This window comes from Callithrix jacchus, chromosome 13, assembly GCF_049354715.1.
Source record: "Callithrix jacchus isolate 240 chromosome 13, calJac240_pri, whole genome shotgun sequence".
NCBI lineage: Eukaryota > Metazoa > Chordata > Mammalia > Primates > Cebidae > Callithrix > Callithrix jacchus.
Genome location: NC_133514.1, coordinates 44,061,761 through 44,085,066, shown reverse-complemented (window position 1 = coordinate 44,085,066; position 23,306 = coordinate 44,061,761). Strand labels below are relative to the sequence as shown.

Genomic DNA, 23,306 nt, shown 5'->3' with positions numbered 1-23,306 from the left:
TGCATGTCTGTGGGAGGAAGAGGAAGTCTCATCCGGCCGAGTCATGTGGTGAGGCTGGAAATCCATAGCTGAGATGAGCTACCCACAGTGAGCACAGGACTGAGTGCTGTGAGCCACAGTGGTACTGACGTTACCTTTCCAGTTCACATAGTCATGGAATCTCAAGGGCTCTAAGTCAATCCAAGCAAAGATCCTGTACAGTTTGAGTATGTAACTTAGCTCAAGAGTGGCCTGTAGTCACAGGACTTATAAATAAAAGGGTTTACCTTTTTAATTTTTATTTAATTTATTTATTTTATGCAGCCTGGGTCTTGCTGTGTTGCCTGGCCTCAAGCGATCCACTTGCCTCAGCCTGCCCAAGTGCTGTGACCACAGGCATGAGCCACCCTACCCAGCCAATAAAGGGGTTTTAATATGTTTCTTTTTCTTTTTTGTTTTTTTTGAGATGGAGTCTCACTCTGTTGCTCAGGATGGAGTGCAGTGGCATGATCTCAGCTCACTACAACCCCTACCTCCCAGGTTCAAGTGATTCTCCTGCCTCAACTTCCTGAGTAGCTGGGATTACAGGAACTCGCTACCATGCCCGGCTAGGTTTTGTATTTTTAGTAGAGACAGGGTTTCACGATGTTGGCCAGGCTGGTCTTGAACTCCTGACCTCATGATCTGCCCACCTTAGCCTCCCAAAGTGCTGGGATTACAGGCGTGAGCCTCCAGCTGGGTTCAATATATTTCTAAATTGTGCTGATTGCCTCCTGAAGAGGAAAAATAACCTGAGATGTATTGGTGGCCGTTGTATTTTTAACATGCCTGTTGACTTTCAGGCCCTAGACTGGAGCTGGTTACAAACAGAAGAAGAAGAGCACAGCTGCCTGGAGCAGGCCTCGTGATCTGGGAAGACTCAACCCCCTGACATGGGGATGCCTGGAACAGGCCTCATGATGTGGGGCTGTCTGGCCACGGCTCTCCGTGATGGCTCCTGCTGCACTGATGTCCCAGCATTCTCTGGTATCCAGATGGAGCTCTTACTTCCCCAGCAGCTTTCACCCAGGACCCAGGGTGTAGCCCTCCAAGGGCACTGCCGGCACCTTGTCTACACACTGGAGGTCCTCCATGAAAGAGGCCCAGGCACAATGCCGGCCCCACAAGCATTCAGGGGTACAGCCATGGCACCTCCTTCCTCTGCCGCGAGAAAAGTGCTTAGAGTACAGTTAGCCACACACGTGACTGGACAGTATCCAACTAAAATCTTTCCGGGCAGAGTTAGAGCAGCGCTTGATGCCAGCCTGTCCTCCCCTGCTCTCCAGTGGCCCTACTCCCTGTCCTTTCACTTTACAGCTTGTGTTTCTTCTGGATTCAGCTTCTCCTAAACAGACAGTTTAATTATAGGTGTGACCTGGCCCCATCCTCTCTTCCTTTTTTTATTTCACTGCTGCTAAAATTGTGTTTTTACCTACTACTTTGGTGGCTGTCCTCCTTTCAGCAAAGTTGGAGTGCCAAGCTCTCCATCTGTAGCCCTGTTAGCCACAGAGTGACTCACGGTAGCCAGGATGGGAGAGCAGCTGCCTTTTCCAAGTTCCAAAGATTACCTGGGGGTGACTGTCACGGCGAAGGAGGGACAAAAAGGGTATCTGTGGACCACCAGCCCGCTGACCACCATGCTCACGCCTCTGTTCCTGCTCAAGAGGCTGGGGAGTCCCTGCCTCTCACAGCATATAGCAGTATTATTAAATTGACTCATTTTAAAAATAGCTTCTATATTTTGTTACATGTAACCCAATATGTAACACTCATATTGGTTCCACAATCCACTGTTAGAGTATCTATGGTTAGGGCTTCTGAACTAAAATAATGGAAAATGTTATCAATTTGTATAGTGCCCGGACCGTTAATAGTGCCATATCTCTGCTTCTTCAACATTTCACAGAACTTCTCTTTTGTATAAAGGCAGAAGCACAAAATGAGTTCAGATGGTCACAAACAGGTGAGTTTTGTTGGAGAAGAAATTGTAGTAGGAGACTTCACAAAGTAGTTTCCATGGAGATAGAATGAAGCGTTCTGTGGTCAAGTAAGTTTAGCAAACGGTTCTTATTTCACTCGCTCTTTAGACATTCACATTGTGTACTGGGAAAGTATCTGAAAGGTCTTATCATAAAGAAACTGGCTTAACTTTGTGTAAATTCACTGTTTACCAATGTCATTTGACTATAAATACATTTTCTCCTGCTGATTGTGTGAAACATGTATCAACATCCCAAGGAACTAGTGTTTAATAAAGCACGGTTTTGGAAACCCTGGTAAATGACAGTGGGAAGTAACACCCAAAAGGCGAGGACGGAGTCAGGTTGGGGAGGGAATGGATGTTTGGGCCTAGGGATATTAGCTTATGTTTTAGGCAGCTGAGCCACAGAAGAATTTTGACCAAGGAAATGCCAACCAAAGCAGTCATTACAAAGTTTATGGCTGTTCAGTTACAGGACAGGTTGTGAAAAGAAAGGAAGAAAAAAAAAAATTGGGGAAAAAAAAAAACCCTGTGGCTGGAACAGTGTAATTGATTTAAAAAGTGAAAATCTAGGAGTTAGGATGTCTGCTTCCAGGAAGATGAGATAGATACACTTTTACCTCTCATTAAATGCAGCGAAACTCCTTCGTTATATAAACAAATACAAGACTCTGAATGGTAGAGATAAGACAGAAGACTCTCCCTAGACCTTGGGATTTGAGCAAGGACTCTGGTGGTTACTCCTTGGCTTTTCTTTTTGTCTCAAGATTGAGTGCTGGAGAAACTGACCAATGGGCACAGAAAGAAAGTCCCCAGCAAAGCCTGCTCTCTACCTGCATTAGTTCCCTAGACCTGCTCTAACCAGTTACCACGACTTGGGTGGCATACATGACAGAAACTGATTCTCTCCCAGTTCTGGAGGCCAGAAGTCTGAAATAAAGATGTGAAAGGACCACACCTCTTCTGAAAGCTCTGGGGAGGTTCTGTCCCTGGTGGCCTCCAGCTTCTGGTGGCTTCAGGAAATCCTTGACTTTTGACTCTACATCTCTGCCCGGGGTCATATTGCTACCTCTTTCTCTGTCATATCTCTGCCGTGTATCTTACAAGAATACTTGTCATTGGATTTAGAGCCAGTTGGAAAAATCTAGGGTAAGCACTTTGTCTCAAGATGCTTCCTACAATCACATAGTTTGCCATATGAGGTAATATAGGCTCTGGGGATTATGATGTGGACATATCTTCTTGAGGGCCACCATTCAGCCCACTACAATCTACCCTCTGGCACCCCAGAATCCCTATTTGTCATGAAAAATAAATTTTTCCATCCAACATCTCCCAGTCTCAACTCACAGCATGAACTAAGACCAAAATCACATCAATGTATTAGCTCAGAAGTCCTGTGTCTCATTAACTAAGTTAAATGTGGGTGAGACCCCAGGCATGATTGATTCATTTTAGGATTAAATTGTTCTGGCTGTGGACCTGTGAAACTACAAGTTACCAGCTTCCAAATAACTTTGGAATTGATCTAAATTTATGTAAAATGATGTAATAAGCATATGACAGATGTTCTCCTTCTGAAAGGGAAAACTGGAAGGGATAAAGAAATCACCGTTCGCAGCCAATTTTGATCCAGCTGAGAAAAGTCCATTAGGATTCAAGGTCTGAAAATAATCCCCTAGTTGGAAGTGCTGCCCACTGGCCCCTCAGCAGTTCTGCAGACCTTTGTATCTGCTCACAGCAGAACCATGGGCCTCTCTGTACCCATGGTGGCTCTATAGGCCTGAGTCTATGCTCACAGTACCTTATAGGCCTGTGTCTCTGCATCCATCATCTCTGTATGCTCCTCGGGCCTCTGCCTCTGTGCCCCTGGCTCTGCTCTTGGAGTTATTCTTGCTTTTTCTTGAAGGGTAGCACGTGTTTGCAGCTCAGTAGCTCTATCAGTCCATTTCCTGCCTGTAGCAGTTTGGAATTCAACAGCCTATTTTCATTTCACACTGTCTCTGTCCCTTCCAGGCTAAGCTACTTCTGCTGATGTAACATTCTCAGAAACCTAGTGGATCTCCTCTGTATGTCATGGAGTTCAATGCCATTAGACAAGAGGGTCCTCCACAAATCTTCCAGAACAATCCCATCTCTCTATTCCTTTTACTGAGATGGCTGAGTGAATCCAAGAATCCCATGCTTTATCTCTTCATGCCACCACACCTGGTACATTGTCATTTTTGTAAAAGAGATGGGGTCTCACTATGTTGCCTAGACTGATCTTGAACGAACTCCTGGGCTCAATCCTCCTGCCTCTGCCTCCCAGAGTGCTGGATTACAGGTGTGAGCCACTGTACCCGGCCATGTTTGACACTTCAGCAAAACTGTAAGATACTAACTATTTATTGAGTACTTATTATGTGGAAACAAAAATTAAGTCCCTTCTCCAATGGAGCTGGCATTCCACATTGGTGGGAGGAGGAGTGAGCAGGGAGTGCATAATGCGCAAGCCACACGTGAAAGTTTCCAGTCGTTCTTAGTGCTGTGAAAGAAAGAAAAACATGGTAAAAACCTGGGCCTGGTTCAGGAATGTGACAAGAGTGTGACTGCTAGGCTGAGACCTGAATGATGAGAAGAAGGCAGCCAGGGAAAGACCCATACAATGAGGGGACAACACTGAGCAGGCACATATATGTATGAAATAGGGAAGTGTGTGTGTCCTAAGCAGTGAGAAACATGTCAAGAGATGCAATAGAGAGCAGGCAGGAGATGGATCACACTAGGCCTTGTGGGCCATGAAAAGGAGCTTGGGTTATTTTGTTGTTGTTGAGTTGCAATCTGGCTCTTGTCTCCCAGGCTGGAGTGCAGTGGTTCAATTTCGGCTCACTGCAACCTCCGCCTCCAGAGTTCAAGCAATTCTCCTGCCTCAGCCTCCGGAGTAGCTGGGATTACAGGCGCCCATCACCATGCATGGCTAATTTTTGTATTTTTAGTAGAGATGGGGTTTCACCACGTTGGCCAAGCTGGTCTGGAACTCCTGACCTCAGGTGATCCACCTGCCTCAGCCTCCCAAAGTGCTGGGATTACAGGTGTGAACCACTGCACCCCTGTCAGGAGCTTGGATTTTTGTCCTAAGTGCAGTGGAAGGGTATATAAATAAATAGGGACATATTTGATATTGCATCCTAAAAATATCATGCATCCTGTTTGGGGAATGTTCTCTAAGAGGACAAGAGCAGAAGCAGAAAGCCCGCTGGAGAGGCTGTGGCAATAGTTCAGGAGGTCATGGGAGCTTAAGCTACGGCAGTGGCAGCTGAGGGGGAGAGGTCATCCAATTCAGCACATACTCCTGAGAGAGAACAGTCAAGATCCGCTAGCCGATGGGATGTGGGGTGTGAAAAGGGCAATTAGGAATGTCTCCTGGCCAAGCACGGTAGCTCATACCTGTAATCCCAGCACTTTAGAAGGCCAAGGCTGGCGGATCGCCTGAGGTCAGAATTTCTAGACTAGCCTGGCCAACATGGTGAAAACCCATCTCTACTAAAAATACAAACATTAGCCAGTGTGGTGGTGTGTGCCTGTAATCCCAGCTACTCGGGAGGCTGAAGCAGAAGAATCACTTGAACCCGGGAGGCAGAGATTGTAGTGAGCCGAGATCACACCATTGCACTCCAGCCTGGGCAACAGAGCGAGACTCTGTCTCAAAAAAAAAAAAAAAAATAGAATGAAAAAAAAAAATAGAATGACCTGCTAGCAGGGTGGATTAAAATGCTATTATCCAAGATTCTGGAAAGTTAAGGAGAAGCTTGTGGGGCAAGAATTAGGAGTTAGGACATTTTATCTTTGAGATGCCTATTATGGACTAGAGCTATCCAGCAGACAGCCTGATATATGAGACAGGAACTCAAGTGAGAGGTCAGGACTTGAACTATGAGTTCAGGAGACTTCAAGCTAGACATGCCATTTAAACAGGTAAAACTGGACAAAGTGGAAAAGCTGGTTAGAAAACTGAAGTGTGAACCCATTTCCCATAAAGGCTGGAGAGTGGAGGAGGAGCTGGGAAGCAGCTTGGGCATGCACGAACACACACACACACACCCCGCTGAGGCATGGCCAATGAGGAATAAGGAAACCCAGAGCATGTGGAATCTCAGAAGCCAATTGAAACAAGTTATTTCAAGAAGAAAGTCATGAAGTAGATCAAATGTAGGGTTTTCTAAGATGATAATGATAGGTAATGGATTATTTTCTTTGGATTCTCTGGCACTAATTTAAAAAATATAATATTTGTAAAAATGGGCTGGGTGTGGTGGCTCACGCCTATAATCCTAGCACTTTGGGAGGCCAAGGTGGGCAGATCACTTGAGGTCAGAAGTTTGAGACCAGCCTGGCCAACATGGTGAAACCATGTTGTCTACTAAAAATACAAAAATTAGCCAGGTGTTGTGGTGGGCTCCTATAATCCCAACTACTCGGGGGTGGGGGGGGCGGTGTGAGGCAGGAGAATCACTTAAACCCAAGAGGCATAGGCTGCAGTGAGCTGAGACAGTGCCATTGCACGGCCTGGGGGACAAGAGCAAAACTCTGTCTCAAAAAAAAAATTGTAAAAGTGATCCCATAGTTCCCTACATTTGAAACTTTTAAAATTCAGAGGTCAATACATTTTTATTTAAGGAGGAATAGTTCTTCAGAGCAAAATTATGTGAATATAGCCTGTTAAAGAGATTGGACAGAAAAAATGTGAACAGGAAAAACTAGGAGAAGTCATATACGTAAATGGGAGTGACAATAAAGGTGTTAAGAAGCTCAAGGTGTAAAGTTAAAAAGCAAGGAATAGAGGAAAATACAAATATTTACAAAATTTTTACAAAAGATATAGAAAAAAGGGCAAGTAGTAATATATATAATATCTACCAGATTAATAACAAACTATCCCCATTAGAAAAATGAGTAAATGATATGAATAGGAAATTCGAAAACATAATTACAAATTTCCGATAAGTGTAACTTAAGATATACACTACACTGTAAGAAAACACAACCACTACAACTTTGCTAATCAAAGAAACTAATGCTATATATCGGAAAATAATGGGAATTTTTAATAGACTGGGTTAGAAGACTAGAAGTGCATGTCCGAAAATAATAATAGTTCAGTTGTATGATGTGATCACTGATTTGAATATTTTCTCCTTTTATACATTTTCCAGATTTCTCTACAGCAACTACAAATCATTTTGTAATAAGATTTTAATTTTATTGATGCACAAAGCAGTTGCCTGGAATTGCAGTTCGATATGAACCCAGGAGTTACGGTTGTAAAATAAACTATTGCTGATGTCAGGTTTCCATTTCTCAAGCAGATTGTAAATTTCTCAGATGTAGGTCATCATGTTATAATGAGGGGTCCATGTTCATGATCTACATATGGTCCCTTCATCAATTTGGCCTCTACCACAAAGGCAGGGGGATTAAAAATAGAATATCTTTTGACACCGGTTGGCAGGTGTGCTAATACATTGTGTGCGGGAGGCTTCCTGTTCTCTGCAGGGTTCATGCCGGGCTCCGACAGCGCCCTAGTCGGAGGCTGCACTGCAGTGTGGACTGCCCGGTATCCTTAGAGAAAGTTTTGACAGTAAGTGTGAAGTCATCGTCGTCTCTGACCACATATAAAACGCGCCATGCATTTGGTCGCTATTACAGAGCACATGTATGTGCAGGAAGCCGCACCACCAGCGCAAGTATTTCAGAATCAAGATCGTACTCCTGTTTCCCCTTCTAGGGAAAGGATTCTAGAGAAACACTGGGAAAACAGATGTAATTGTGATATAGCTAACTTAAGTTGGAACCTGTATGCTGCCATCTTATAAAATACAAAAATGTTTCCATTCTCCTCAAGGACTGCTAACCTTGGTTTCTGTAAATTGCTAGATCATTTGCAGGATGCAAAGAGAGGTAAAGCTGCATACCTTCTCTTATCTGCCAGAATTGCTGGCCTTTGTTTCCCAGAGTAAGCACCCCCAGATCATTCCATCCTGGCGCCAACCAACTGAAAATCTATGGATCCCACCCCTACCCAGACGATGTGTAAATGAATGCTAATCTTAGCATCTGTGAACCCTTAAATAACAATCAGAATGTCAAATAGTCCCCTGGCCCTCGAAAGGTCCGGAACCCCCTCACCCTCCTCTCCGCCCAGAAGGTGATTTGAATCCACTGGCCCTCGGAATTTCTGAAGCCCCTCACCCTCGTCTTAGCCTGGGAGGTGATTGATAGCTTTCATTCCCATCTCCACCCCAACTCCCAAGGTGGTTTTGCGGGTATGAAAAGGTCTTGTCTCTCTCCTTTCGGGGCCACGGGTTGGAGAGACGTGAGTCCTCCGTGGTCGCCGGCAATAAACCCTGTAATTTGGCATACTTTTGTTCTGGTGTTGACTTTCTATGCTGAGTTCGATATAACATAATCTCTTAGGTCAAAACTCCAGGTCTTCTCATAGGAAGGCCCCTGAGCTGTCATTCTGAGGCGCCTATTTCCCCCGCCCCGCATCCACATCCACGAGTCCAGGAGTCCACTAACTCCCCGGGGTCCCTCTCGTCTTCCGCCGCGGACGCACCTCTCTAGCTCCGCCACACCCGCCTGGCCCGGCCCCGCCCCTCCCCGCCCAGGACGCGTGACGTCACCATAGGCGCCGCGCGCCGCGCCCCCTGTCAGGGGCAGCCATTGTTCCGCAGGTTGTGCCGGTAGCGCAGGTCGCGCCGGAGCTGGGTTGTTCCTGCACCCCTCCCCAAGTCTGGTACCTCCGTCAAGCTGGGAGAGGGCTTCAATCCCTGGTTCTGAACACTCTGGGGTTCTCGGGTTCAGGCCGTTATGAGCAAACGGAAGGCGCCGCAGGAGACTCTCAACGCGGGAATCACCGACATGCTCACGGGTTAGCACCGGGCCGGGCCCTGCTGGCTTTCTTTTTTCCTTTTAACCCCTTCCCCTCCCTTCCCTCTCTCCCACCCCTACAGTCCAGTGGGTGGAGTCGACCCCTAGCAGCGGGTAGTCCGTGGGGATCTTTCTCCGGCGCTCCTGGATAGTTGTCAGTCCTGCTGGGGACACCTGGGCCATCGCTTGGACTGCTTTTGGTCTGGCCCTTGTAGGAAACAGGTAGTCACTGTCTCTTGGAGGCTGCCACGTCCCTTTCCAGAAAACATTTCTTGTTTGTTATTCGTGGTTCTTGTTCACCGAGCCTCTTGTTGCTTTTTCAGAACTCGCAAACTTTGAGAAGAACGTGAGCCAAGCTATCCACAAGTACAATGCTTACAGGTGGGACAGTGCAGCATTCTCGGGTAGCATGCGTTCTGGGATGGCCTGTTTAGAGTGGCAGTTAACAGGACTGAGGACCCAGTGGATACTTGGTCCATCTACAAGAGCGGGGGAAAAGCAAGAACCGAGGCTGGTACCTTACTCAGTATTCGTTGAAGAGTGCGGGCAGTTCTTTATAGGATCAATTCAGATAAGTTCCCAGTTCTGATTGTAGATAGGTATAGCCTGATATGTATTTTTCTCATCATCAAACATGAATTACTAGAAATGCAGTGTAATTTTAACCGTATTGAAACACAGCAGATGAAGTCCATACTATGAAATATATGTGGTTCAAGGAATTACATTTTTTCTTCTGGTTGGTCTGAAGCTGATCCTGTAGCATCCTCATCTAACCTTCATGGGATCCTGTCCTTATCCATCTCACCAGGGGCCTTAACCTATTCATTCTTTCCATAAAAGGCTCCTTAGCCTTTATTTATTTATTTATTTATTTATGAGACAGGGTCTCCCTGTGGCATGATCATGGCTCACTGCAGCTTCAACCTTCCAGGCTCAAGCGATTTTCCCACCTCATCCTCCTGAGAGTCTGGGACTATAGGCACATGCCACCACACCCAGCTAATTTTTTTTTTCATTTTTTTTTTTTGTAGAGATGGGGTTTTGCTATGTTGCCCAGGGTGGTCTTCAACTCCTGAGCTCAAGTGGTGTACCTGCCTCAGCCTCCCAAAGTGCTGGGATTCTAGGCATCAGCCGTGCCAGCCCTCCTTAGCATATAAATATGTCCAAGTCCTTCAGCTCTCAAAACCAAAACCAAAACAATCTTAACTTCCCTCTAGTTAGCACCTTATCTCTTTTCTCACTTTACAGTTAATCTTCTTGAAAAATCTTCATTTCTTGCCTGGACTTCTTAATCCCTAGTCATTTAGTCATTAAGAAGTCCCAGTTCTTGCCTGGACCTACCCTTGCTCTGGAAATCCTCTCACCTACATCTCATCTTACTGGACTCTCAGTGGCATTCACCCCTAGCTCATTCTGTGGAAGTCTCTTGATTTCTGTAATGGCATTCTTTCATCTTTTCTTCTGTCTTACTTTTCAATGTTGGTATAGGTTGAGCATCCCTAATCTGAAAATTAGAAATGCTGTAAAATCTGGATGATTGCCAACATGATGACGCAAGTGGAAAATTCCACCTCCGATCTCATGTAATAGGTGGCAGTCAAAACTTTGTTTCATGCACAAAATTGTTAAAACGATTATATAAACTTACTTTCAGGGTATGTGTATAAAGTGTATGAGAAATATAAATGAATTTTGTGTTTAGACTTGGGTCTCATCCCTAAGATATCTTATTATGTATATGCAAATATTCCTTTTCTTTCCTTTTTTTTTTGAAGATGGAGTCTTGCTCTGTCGCCAGGCTGGTGAGCAGTGGTGCAATCTTGGCTCACTGCAACTTCCGCCTGCCGGGTTCAAGTAGTTCTCTTGCCTGACCCTCCCTGGTAGCTGCTCAGCTAATTTTTTTGTATTTTTAGCAGAGACAGTTTCACCATGCTGGCCAGGTTGGTCTCAAACTCCTGACCTCGTGATCTGCTTGCCTCGGCCTCCCAAAGTTCTGGGATTACAAGCATGAGCCACCATGCCCAGTCGTAAATATTCTAAAACCTGAAAAAAATTCAAAATCTGAAACAGTGCTGGTCCCAGGCATTTCAGATAAGGGATAGTCAACTTGTGGTTCCAAGAAGTCTGTCTGCCCTTAGCCCTCTTTTCTGTAGTTTCCCTGGCAATCTTGCCATTCTTGACTTTGAAATGCTACTAATGTAGTGACTCCAAATCTGTGTCTCACTGGACTTTTCTCCACATTTTTAGCCCTATATTGTCTTTATCCCAAGTCAGCTCCCTTCTTCCATTCCCACTCCCCGCAGTTCAGAGCTGATTGTGCTCCCTCCTTTCCTTACTTCTGTGATTTCCTATGTAAAGTAAAATAATTGTATTATCATCCATACATTTGCTGATTGAAAAATCATAGCAATATTCAACTTTGTTTTCTATTTGGATCACAGCAGGCCTCCGAAAGGAGGTGTTTAGTTTTGAAGAAGCTCATCGGGGGTAAGTGAGAGGGCCATTAGTGTAGACAAATAAAATGTGCGAAGGCATTGAAACATGAAGGGTATAACTTTTTTTTTTTTTTTTGACGGGGTTTCACCATGTCGGTCAGGCTGGTCTTGAACTCCCAACCTCAGGTGATCTGCCCGCCTTGACCTCCAAAGGGGTATAACGTTTTCTAGAAGTCAGAAATTCAGTTTGCTTAAGGGGTATGGTGTGATTGGGAAATAAGTCTGGAAAAGCAGGTAATTTCCTACCACCCCTGCATGCTCCTCCCTACCTCAATAGACATTTCTCTTTATTGTGGCCATAGTATTCTTTTGAAAATAGTTATCTGATCTTGTCATTCTCCCATATTAAATAATTAAATAAAGTTTTCTCTTTACCTTGATAAAACCCAAATACCCCATAGCATACAAAAGGGCTTTCATCTGATTCTTTTTCCATTTTAGGCTTTGCCTCACAGGACCAATAACCTGGAATTCCTTGCCTTTCCTGAAATGATCCCCTGCATAAACTGTGCTTGCCTGTTCCTTTGCTTATAAATATGTCTTTTCAGACTCATCATCAGTCATGTGCTTAGAGAGAAGCTCAGATCCAAATCTAAAGGGTTGTTTGTGCTATAATAGACTGAAATCCAAGGTTCCAAAGACTATCCAGTATTTATGCTTTTGACTTAGCTGTACTGTCAGTTCTTATCAGCATCAATTCTAAATTACATTTTGCATTGAAATTTTAGACAGAATACCATCAGCGAGCTCCCAGCGTGTATCCAGTCTGTCACCCAGATTAACAAACTAGATATGTGTGGAGGTGGGCAAGAATTACAGGTCACTGCCTTATGCTGAACTGAAATGGAAACAATTTTTAAAAACTGTTATGGGGTGAGGCAAGGTGGCTCACATCTGTAATCCCAACACTTTGAGAGGCCAAGGCGGGTTGATGGCTTGAGCCCAGGAGTTCAAGACCAGCCTGGGCAACATAGCAACACCCCATCTGCATTTAAAAAATAAATAAACTGATATAGGGACATAAGGAATGCAGTTGAAACTATGAATTTTAAAATAGCTATCCAAGGGCTGGACATGGTGGCTCACACCTGTAATCCCAGCATTTTGGGAGACCGAGGCTGGTGGGTCATTTGAGGTCGGGGTTTGGAAACCAGCCTTGCCTGCATGGTGAAAACCCATCTCTACTAAAATACAAAAATTAGCTGGATGTGGTGGCACACACCTGTAATCCCAGCTACTCAGGAGGTTAAGGCAGGAGGTTGAACCCGGGAGGTGGAGGCTGAGTTGAGATTGTGACACTGCACTCTAGCCTGGGCGACAGAGCAAGACTCTGTCTCAAAAAATAAAATAGCTATCCATAAGAAGATCTGGTGTCTAGTAATTCACATGTGGCACATTTTTATGAGGGAGTTATGAACAATTTCTAAAAACTGGTTGTTTTTTAAAAGGTGCCAATGATATTTTCTACTTACTCCTAAAGAAAAAAAGACAATTAGTCTCCCCGTTCCTTTAGTATTATTTATACTGTTAAAATCACTTTGCTGCTCAGTACAAATCAAAACAAATCACTTAGTTACTCAGTACAAATCATACTTTGATGTGTAGGGTTTAAATTCATTTACTCTCAAATGTGGGGCTTTTCAAGATACTTTAAAAGTTAGACATATAGTAGGTAGTCTGTCAGCTCATCTGAGTTTTAAGTTTCATATGGAGGTAGAAAATTAGTTATCTTGGAGAAAGCATAAGCGTAGATATTTGCTCGTATGTATATTCCAGTTTACGAAAAATTAAGGCCCTGCTGGATTTCTAATTGGTTTTCCTTTTTTTCTTTCCTCATAGAAAAGCAGCATCTGTTATAGCAAAATACCCATACAAAATAAAGAGTGGAGCTGAAGCTAAGAAATTGGTAAGTTTAGTTAGCGTGTTGATTGAAGAGTTCGCAGGTGTACGAATTTGGTGGGTTCCCACCAAACCAAACTTGCCTGTTTGAAGTGGCCTTGACCTGCACAGGCTGATTTTACTGCTCCTGATTTCTTGGAATAATATTCATGCTGTTTCATACAAACTGTTTCAATCTCAAAATGTTTTTATTTGGGAGAAGATGGATTAAATTTTTTAAAAATATATGTAATTACAGTTTTCTTTCTTACTGTTACAATATATACATGTACTCACATTGAATTTCTACTTGAGTGTGAAGGATGCCAAATTAACATGACTCTTTTTTTTTTGGTGGGGTGGGGACAGAGTCTTACTCTGTCACCCAGCCTATAGTGCAGTGGTGCAATCTTGGGTCACTGCAACCTCCGCCTCCAGGGTTCAAGTGATTCTCCTACCTCAGCCTCCCAAGTAGCTGGGAATACAGGCGTGCACCACCATGCCTGGCTAATTTTTGTAGTTTTAGTAGAGACAGGGTTTCACTATGTTGGTTAGGCTGGTCTCCAGCTCCTGACCTCAGATGATCCACCGCCTTGAGCCTCCCAAAGTATAGGGATTATAGGTGTGAGCCACTCTGTACCTGGCCTGACATGGCTTTTGACTAGTCCAGGTCCTGATAGTTATCACTTCTTTTTGTTCTTTTCCTATTAATGTTTCACAAATGTTCTCTGGAATTTAAATATTAATATATGATTATCTTTTTTTTTGAGACAGAGTTTCGCTCTTGTTACCCAGGTTGGAGTGCAATGGCGCTATCTCGGCTCACCGTAACCTTCGCCTCCTGTGTTCAGGCAATTCTCCCTCAGCCTCCTGAGTAGCTGTGATTACAGGCACGCGCCACCATGCCCAGCTAATTTTTTATATCTTTAGTAGAGACGGGGTTTCACCATTTGACCAGGATGGTCTCGATCTCTTGACCTCGTGATCCACCCGCCTTGGCCTCCCAAAGTCCTGGGATTACAGGCTTGAGCCACCGTGCCCAGCCAATATAGGATTATCTTTAAGCTTCTCAAGAGATGAGCCATAATTGTCCGTTTTTTGTGTTTTTTTTTTTTGGGACAGAATCGCACTGTCACTCAGGCTGGAGTGCAGTGGTGGCACGATACAGCTCACTGCTGCAGCCTTGACCCCCCAGTCCCAAGAAATCCTCCCACCTCAGCCTCCTGAGTAGCTGGGACTACAGGCATACGCCACCACACTCTGATAATGTTTTTTTAAATATTTCTTTTGTAGAAATTGGATCTCCTTATGTTGCCTAGGCTAGTCTTAAACTCTTAGGCTCAAGCAATCCTCTTGCCTCAACCTCCCAAAGTGCTGGCCCATAATACCCCTTATATTTTTGCCCTTTAGAGTCATAACATTACCATAAATCTTGTACATCTTATGATTTAGTGGCAAATTGTCCACATTCAACATGTGCCACATCTTAACTTGGACTTGGTTACTCAGTACAAATCATGCTCTGATATATAGACTTTAACTCCTTGTAGCATAGACAGTTCTCAGCATCAATATATCCTGAAATAGACTAAGTAAGTTATAAATACATTGGACTTTAATTCTGAGTTTCTGTCTTGGTGAACTGACCCATTGTTAGTCTCAGGAACCACCCCTGCTTCCATTAACTTCCTCTTTTATCCATACAGTACTTCCTTTTTTATGTTTGTTGCAAATAGCCTGCTCATTTGGTAGAGAAAAACTCCTGATAAGTTTTGAAACACTTCATCTCAAATCTGAGCATATAAAGAGTACAAAAGTATCCAAAATTCCTTCTGCATAAGACTGGGAATAATGTAAAAATCTCATCATTATTCCTTTTCACAATTATTTTAAGAATCACAGATCTGGCCGGGTGTGGTGGCTCAAGCCTGTAATCCCAGCATTTTGGGAGGCCGAGGCAGGCGGATCACGAGGTCAAGAGATCAAGACCATCCTGGCCAACATGGTGAAACCCTGTCTCTACTGAAAAAAATACAAAAATTAGCTGGGCGTGGTGGCGTGCACCTGTAGTCCCAGCTACTCGGGAGGCTGAGGCAGGAGAATTGCTTGAATCTGGGAGGCAGAGGTTGCAGTGAGCTGAGATTGTGCCACTGTACTGCAGCCTGGTGCCTGGCGACAGAGTGAGACTGTCTCAAAAAAAAAAAAAAAAAAAGAATCACAGATCTACCTAGCACATTTCTGGAATTACTTCTCAGTAATTCTGATGTATTTTTCCTAAGGAAACTAACATCTCAGTAATTCTAGAAATTATTCTAGATTATTACTTCTCAGTAATACAAATAATAGATTCTTCTTAGATTATCTAATCTATTACTTCTCAGTAATTCTAGAAAACTGAAATTTCCAGAATGACTAGTTTGCTTTTTATTCCTTAATGTTGTATATGGAAAGTAGCTTGGGCCTAAATTGCTTGAAGTCAGTATATTATTGAGTAAAATTATTGTAGCACTACCTGTAAAGGGAAAAATAATTGCCTTTTAAAAGAATCTTCTGATGCAGGAAATGAGCCTGAGCAGTTTCTTTTTTCTAATCTATTCTGCTTCCTAAATCTTTTGTTCATTTCTGTCTGGTAATTGCTATTTTCCAAGCTTGAATATGCTTTCAGTAATTTGGGGACATTTATTAAACATTAAATAAATCAATAATATGGATGAGTGAACTTAAGCCTAAGAGGCAGTAGGAAATACTGGCACATCTATTATTAAGCAAGATGTTTAACTAAAAAGGACCAGTACACATTTTAGAAAGTTCAGTTTTACAAATACCAAAGTTGCAAAGTAAACAAGACACTATATAGTGCCCATCAAATACAGGCAGTGTGGAGAATGATATGTAAAAAAGGACACTCATTTGCTGACCATGAAAGTGTTGGTTGTTACAGCCTTTCTGTAGGCTGCTTTGTCAGAATGTATGTACCCTTTGACCTAGCAATTCCACTTTGAAGTATTTTTCCTAAGACAACTAATAGAGATATATATCTACTAGGATTCATTCGCTCATAATTTTTGATCACTTGTATGTCAGTCACTAGGAATAAAAGAGTGAAAAGACAAGATCTCTGCTCTCCTAGAACTTAGATTCTAGAAAAGCACGGCCCAATACAGCAACCATGAGCCACATTTGTCCATTGAGTTCTTGAAATATGGATGTCGTGACTGAAGAATGGAATTTTAAATTGTAATTAATCCAAACTTAAATTGTCATATGTGGCTAGTATACCATGTTGGAATGTGCAGTTCCAGAGCAGTGATTCTTAGAATGAAGTGTCTAGACCAGCAGCATCAAGCATCCCCTGAGAACTTAGGCATATTCTTGGCCCTGCCCTAGACATGGTGATTGAGAAACTCTAGGGTGGGACTTGACATTCTGTGTGGTTATTAACAAGTTCCCCCATGTTATGCTAATGTATGCAGAAGCTTGACAACCTCTGTTCTAAAGGAAATTTGTGAATATTGTTATACTGTCAAATAATTGGAAACAATTTGCATGTTTACCTGTAGGGTATTTGCTAATGAAATCATTATGCATTTATACAATTATATACTGTGCATCCATTAAAGATACTATTGTATTTATTTATTGGTACGGAAATTGCTCGTGATGTATTAAGAAAAAGTATGTACATCGCACATCTAATTCTGCCTATATATATAAGCAGAAAAGATGTCAAGTAATATATACCAAATGTTGGGGAATGATGTTACAGATGATTTTACTTTTCAGAATAATGAAACTGACAAGTGAATATTCTTCTTTATGCAACTCTGTATTTTCTAATTTTTCTACAACAAAAGTTAATTTTAAGTAAATAAGAGATATTTATAATTATTTTGTTAGGGTTTCCCTTTTGTCAATCATGTAGGGTTCTGTCTCTGGGAGAATTTATTTTTTACTGGGGTTCAGTTTTCCATGTTCATTATTTCAAACCTTGTCATGTGATACTCATTTGTTTTTCATTTTCTGCTTTTTACTTTATCTTTTAGTGATTTGGTAAGCATTATATTCATATGCCTGTTATATTTCTAATTTTCCATGTAGCCTGGAGTAGGAACGAAAATTGCTGAAAAAATTGATGAGTTTTTAGCAACTGGAAAATTACGTAAACTGGAAAAGGTAAAATTTTAACTTGTTTACTTCATTGATTATAGTGTCTGCCATTATGACCACTATGTAACTGTAAGATATATAGCCGAGTTGAAATGAGGAAACTGAGGCCAGTATACGAAAATGAAAATCCAATTTATTCAGCTCCCGGGCGAGGTTCTATGGTCCAGGATGGGGCCAGAGAAGTCGTGCTTAACTTCTCAGGGCAGGGGGTTTTATAGGGGTCAGAGGTGATTGATCGGATATTGGGAAAACAAAGCATAGGCAATTTCATTAGTTGTTGGGAGACAGGGCCCGGACAGGGCGAGCCGCTATAGGTAGGGAGGTGGGACTTATTGGGGGTGGGCTGGCTAAGGATGTATGGGGCAAGCTGCCATTGTGTAAGGCTTGGTGGGATTTTTAAAAATTTTGGCGGGTTCAAATGCATAGTTTAGTGCTGAGAGTGCATAGTCTAGTGCTGAATATAGATCTGGAAGCAGAATGCAGAAGTGGGTGAGGGGAGCCCGCATGGAGAAGCCAGATGCTGAGTAATGTATCCGGACTGATAATGCTGTTATCAGACATGGAGATGGGTGGATGTTGTCCATCCGGCTCCCAGCGAGGCTGTTGACCTTACAGTAATGTCATTGCAGGGTGACTGATGCCATTCACTCTAGTGAGACTCACAAGAAAAGAGATGAGTGGAGTTGATGGCTTTAACTATTCTATCTTTAAAATTTTGAATATTGTTCTATAAAATGTCCACTTGTTTTATGTGGCATTCAAGAGATTGTTAGCTCATCATTTTCAGTACTATTCAGAAAAGAGATTATAAACTTTGACTAAAAGATTGTTATCTTTTAGGATTTTCTGTGTTTAAATTCTCCCAAGCATTTTTATGGTTTTATTTCACCCCATGATATAATTATATCACTTCTGATCTGTTATGAATAGACCTTTTTAAAAGTATTGGATAAATTAGAGAAGAGACATCTTCAGTTACTCTGTTATTCACCTATAACTCCCTAGGTTACCTGTGAATAATTTTGTGTGGATCATCCAGGAAAATGTAGATGCTCCTTCATGTCTTTTAGCAGACTGTTAATGTTTCTAATAAGATCATTTAAGTCCTCAAATAATTATAGTTAGATTTTCTTTTCTTAAAGATTCGGCAAGATGATACAAGTTCATCCATCAATTTCCTGACTCGAGTTAGTGGCATTGGGTAAGAACTGTTTTTTAAGCAGACAGTCATCGATTGGTTTTATTTTTCATGTTAGCCAAAGTAAATTACATGCTTTACATGCTGTTTCTCAAAACCTGTACTTCTCCACCTCTGTACCTTAGCCGTACGGTTCATCCTTCCATAGCTTATGATCTGAGGCCAGTTCTTCAGACAATGCTTTCTACTGTAAAAGCCCCATCCAAGGGATATGTTACCTCCTTCATGACACCAGTTTGGTTCCCCGGCCGAAAGAACCTCTCCTTCCTCTAAACTGGGCTACCGTTTGCTCCATGTGCATCTGTTGCCTGCTCCAGCTTGGCTTCTTTCATTTCTCTGAGCATATTTGTTACAGCACCTCATGAATTTGGAACAAGCCCTCAAGTTTTTTTATTTTATTTTTATTTTTATTGAGACAGGGTTGCTATATCACTGTTGCTGGTCTCAAACTCCTGGGCTCAAGTGATTCCTCCTCCTCAGCTTTCCAAGTAGCTTGGATTATAGGTGCACACTACATCGCCTGGCTTCAAACATTTTATAATGAAGAGATTACTATCTTAAAATTTGAGTTAGCACCAAGGGGGGCTTTTTTGACACTGGCTGAAGTAAAGATTCACATTGAAATATTAAGACTGTAGTGCTCTCGTCTTTATGGAATGGTGCATTCTTTTGAATATCATGATTCGTTCTTTAAGTGGCAGCATTTTCAGTGAAAGTTATTCTAAACATAATATTTTTTTTGAGACAGTGTTTTGCTCTTGTTGCCCAGGTTGGAGTGCAATGGTGCAATCTCAGCTCACTGCAACCTCTACCTCCTAGGTTCAAGTGATTCTCCTTCCTCAGCCTCCCAAGTAGCTGGGATTACAGGCATGTGCCACCATACCCAGCTAATTTTTTGTATTTTTAATAGAGACAGAGTTTCTCCATGTTGGTCAGGCTGGTCTTGAACCCCTGACCTCAGGTGATCTGTCCGCCTCAGCCTCCCAAAGTGCTGGGATTACAGGCATGAGCCACTGCGCCCAGCCAACATATTAAATTCTTAAACCTAGTATATTGAAAATGATGGCCAGGCATGGTGGCTCACGCCTGTAATCCCAGCACTTTGGGAGGCCAAGGTGGGCGGATTACAAGGTCAAGAGTTCAAGACCGTCCTGGCCAATATGGTGAAACTCTGTCTCTACTAAAAATACAAAAATCAGACAGGTTTGGTGGCAAGCGCCTGTAATCCCCGCTACTCGGGAGGCTGAGGCAGAAGACTTGCTCAAAACCAGAAGGCAAAGGTTTCAGTGAGCCAAGATTGTGCCACTGCACTCCAGCCAGGGTGAAGGAGTGAAACTCGATCTGAAAAAAAAAAAAAGAAAATGAGCATGACTCCTTGGGGACTGAAGGCCATTATAAAATTTTCATTAGAAGAATTAAAAAAATTTTTTTTTCTTCCTAGAAATAGAGTCTTATTCTGTCATACAGGCTAGAGTGCAGTGGTGCTATTATAGTTCACTGTAACCTTGAACTTTTGGGGTAAAGTGACTCTACTGCCTTGGGGGAGAGTACTCTTTCAAGTAGCTCAGACTGCAGGCTTGCACCACCAAGTGTGGCCAATTTTTATATTTTTTGTAGAGAAGAGGTCTCTATATATTGCCTAGGCTGGTCTTGAACTCCTGGCCTCAAGCAGTCCTCCCACTTCAGCCTCCCAGAAGTGCTGGGATTATAGGTGTGAAACACAAGGTGTTTTACAGAGCATCCACTGTCCTTTTTTTTCTAGGCAAGAGAACTGAAAATTGAATGTAGAACATGAGTAACGATGGCAGAGCCAGATTTGAACCCATATCTTCTGACTCCCAGTTCAGTTTTGTTTCTTCTATGCTGCTTTGCCTTCCTGACATCAGTATCAGTTTCTGTATCACAAGGCAATGGTGTTTGCATAGCTTTCTGAATGATAGAGGCTTATTTGTCCTGAAACACTGTGGCCTTAGACTATTGTGCTTGTGTTTATATGTGTGTGTATGCATGTCTTTCTGTTACTTGCTCCTGCTTTATTATGCTATAAACTGATACAGTGAGAAGAGAGTCAGGAAATCTGGGTACTGGTCCCAATGGTAGCACCAGCTTTATTTGTAACCTTAGCTAGTCGCTGTATCTTTCTAGGTTTCAGTGTCCTTCCTTATGAAATGAGAGAGAAGTTGGGCTAATTGCTAAGGTTCCTTGTGCCCCCCTCCTATATCTTCAATCATTTCTGACGTTCTGATTTATTTATATGAACAAAGTGATCTTTAGAAACCTAAATCAGATTTTTTTTTTTTTTTTTTTTTTTCACAAAAGCACTTTTTATTTGAGGCAAAGAGAAGTCTTGCTGAAAGGATTACAGTTCCAAGCAGTCAAAACTCAGCTGTTAGTGGCACCATTTTGACTTGGCAGATTTTGCTTCTCTTTGGTCAGAAAGGGTATTCAGGTTGTACTTTCCTCAGTGGGGCAAAGAGAAGGGCAAAGCAAACTGGAAGAGACTTCTACTCTATGGGCAGGCCTCGTGAGATATAACATCAAGCCAGACACGCTCTCGCTGGCCACTCTATAAGCTGTCCCACTGCTGAATGACACAGGCTATACTACATTTGCAAGGAAAAAAATGAGTCAGGAAACAGGTATAGGTCACTCAGGGATGAGCAGGCATCCACAGCTTCAAAACTCTTCATGGAAGGGGTAATCCTTGTGGGAGACAGTGCTCACCAAGGCACAGACCCTCCAGTTCCTGTTGTAGCCGAGTAAGGTGGTCATATCCTCGCTGCTCAGTTCAAAGTCAAAGACCTTAAAGTTCTCAGCAATGCGTTCTGGTGTCACAGACTTGGGGATCACCACCAAGTTCCTCTGCATGGGGAACCAGATCAGCACCTGAGCTGTGGTTTTATTGTGCTTGTCTGCAATCGCCTTGATCCTGGGATCCTCCAGGAGGGAAGGGTCCTCGGGCTTGGCCCAGGGCCTGTCGGGAGAGCCTAGGGGGCTGTAGGCGGTCACCACGATGCCTTTGGACTGGCAGTACTGGATTAACTTCTCCTGAGTGAGGTATGGGTGGCACTCAATCTGGTTAACTGCAGGCTTATACTTTAAGCCAGGTTTGTTTAAGATCCTCTCCACCTGGAGATGGTTGAAGTTGGAGATGCCAATAGCTTTCACCAGCCCTTCATCCACCAGTTCTTCTATGGCTGCCCACGTGTCCAGAATGTTGGTGTCACTGGGAATCACATTGCCTGACTCATCCAATGGGAAAAATTCCTTCCCAGGCTTAAAGCCAGTTGGCCAGTGAATAAGGTAGAGGTCCAGGTAGTCCAGTTTCAGGTAGCTGAGCGTCTTCAGGCAGGCTCCTTTCACCAGGCCCTTCTCATTGTATGTGCACCACAGCTTGCTGACGATGAACAGCTCCTCACGCTTCACCACCTGCTCCTTGAGCTTCTCCTGAATGGCTACCCCCACCTCATTCTCATTGTGGTACACGTGGGCACAGTCGATGTGGTGGTAACCAACGTCGATGGCCACCTTCACAGCCTCGGTCACTTGGCCTTCCAGGGGGACTTCCAGGTGCCCAGCCTGAGGATGGGCATCTTGGCGCCGTTGTAGAGCACGAGGTGGCCCGCCATTGCTGCTGCGCTCCCCAGACCACCGCCCAGAACCTTACGCCTAAATCAGATTTTATCATTGGTTTGTGCAGTGTCCTCTAATAGCTTTCCATTACACTCAATGAAATCCAAACCTACCACTACAGTTCTAACAGCACAATAGAATGTAATACCTGTGTACTGCTCCATAGCACCTTATACCATCACTTAAATCTATGCATCCTAGTTTTTCTCTTCTCTTGAGTAGGCCAAGCTTATGCCAGCCTTAGGCCCTTGCACTTTGCCTGAAATGTTTTTCCCATTGATCCCCTGTATAGCTGGCTCTTTAGTAATTCAGACCTCAGCTTAGATATCATCTCAAAGACCTTCTACCACTCAGTCTAAAGTAGGACCCAGCCACACTGTTATATCATCCTATTTTAATTTATCCACCTAATATTTTTCTTGTTTGTGTATCTGTTGTCTCTGTCTACCCACTTACATTCTTATTCCTGCTATATTTTCAGCGCCCAGGAGACTATGTGGCACATAGTGGCCCTCAGTAAATCTTAGTTCAATGAATGAACAGTTTTCAAGTGCCATCTGTACATGAGCCCTATGACAGCAGCCGCTTAGACATCTTTTTCATGTGCGAGTTCATAGTTATCTTCCTAAAAATTGAAGTTTTAAGAATTAGTACTTTGGATAAAGTTGAATATTGCCAAAGTAGCCATGTAACATTTTAGCAGGTCTTGTTTAGCTTAATAGCAACTCTTCTTACTATTAAGACAGGGTTGTTACAAGTATCCCAAGTTTCCCCCAATATTGAGATAATGCTTTTCTTTTTGTAGTCCATCTGCTGCAAGGAAGTTTGTAGATGAAGGAATTAAAACACTAGAAGGTGAGTATGACTGTAGATCATTAATTCCAGAAGGACCATTAACACTCTAACAAACTTCAGCTTGAAAAACACATTCTCAATTGGTAGATACGAATGATAAGATTTTCTTTTTAACTCTCTAGTAGAATAGATATAGGGTATAGTTTATATTACCATCATAAACATT

At 42.9% G+C, this 23,306-nt stretch overlaps 2 protein-coding genes and 1 pseudogene across 7 annotated transcripts in view; 2 read left to right on the top strand and 1 right to left on the bottom strand.

The window, feature by feature from the left end:
- Window positions 1-2,299, top strand: part of IKBKB (inhibitor of nuclear factor kappa B kinase subunit beta) — a 59,528-nt gene extending 57,229 nt beyond the window's left edge. For all 4 annotated transcript variants that reach the window (XR_013525683.1, XM_002757003.5, XM_035270443.3 and 1 more), the window contains one exon: window positions 822-2,299. Coding sequence is in view for 3 of the 4 variants with exons in the window: in XM_002757003.5 (XP_002757049.1) it covers window positions 822-887 (66 nt within the window). In the remaining variant the exon portion in view is untranslated. The remainder of the gene's footprint in view (window positions 1-821) is intronic.
- Window positions 2,300-8,690: 6,391 nt separating this feature from the next.
- The window catches only part of POLB (DNA polymerase beta), a 33,725-nt gene continuing 19,109 nt past the window's right edge, over window positions 8,691-23,306 (top strand). For 2 of the 3 annotated variants that reach the window (XM_008979399.4, XM_002757004.4), the window contains exons 1-6: window positions 8,691-8,912; window positions 9,235-9,292; window positions 13,249-13,315; window positions 17,386-17,460; window positions 18,597-18,655; window positions 23,091-23,140. In XM_008979399.4, coding sequence (XP_008977647.1) covers window positions 8,852-8,912; window positions 9,235-9,292; window positions 13,249-13,315; window positions 17,386-17,460; window positions 18,597-18,655; window positions 23,091-23,140 — 370 coding nt within the window. In that variant the 5' untranslated portion in view covers window positions 8,691-8,851. Of the gene's footprint in view, window positions 8,913-9,233; window positions 9,422-13,248; window positions 13,316-17,385; window positions 17,461-18,596; window positions 18,656-23,090; window positions 23,141-23,306 lie in introns of those variants that run through there. The other variant, XM_035270439.3, reaches the window with a different exon arrangement.
- LOC100393463 (aldo-keto reductase family 1 member B1 pseudogene) lies at window positions 21,299-22,297 on the bottom strand (annotated as a pseudogene).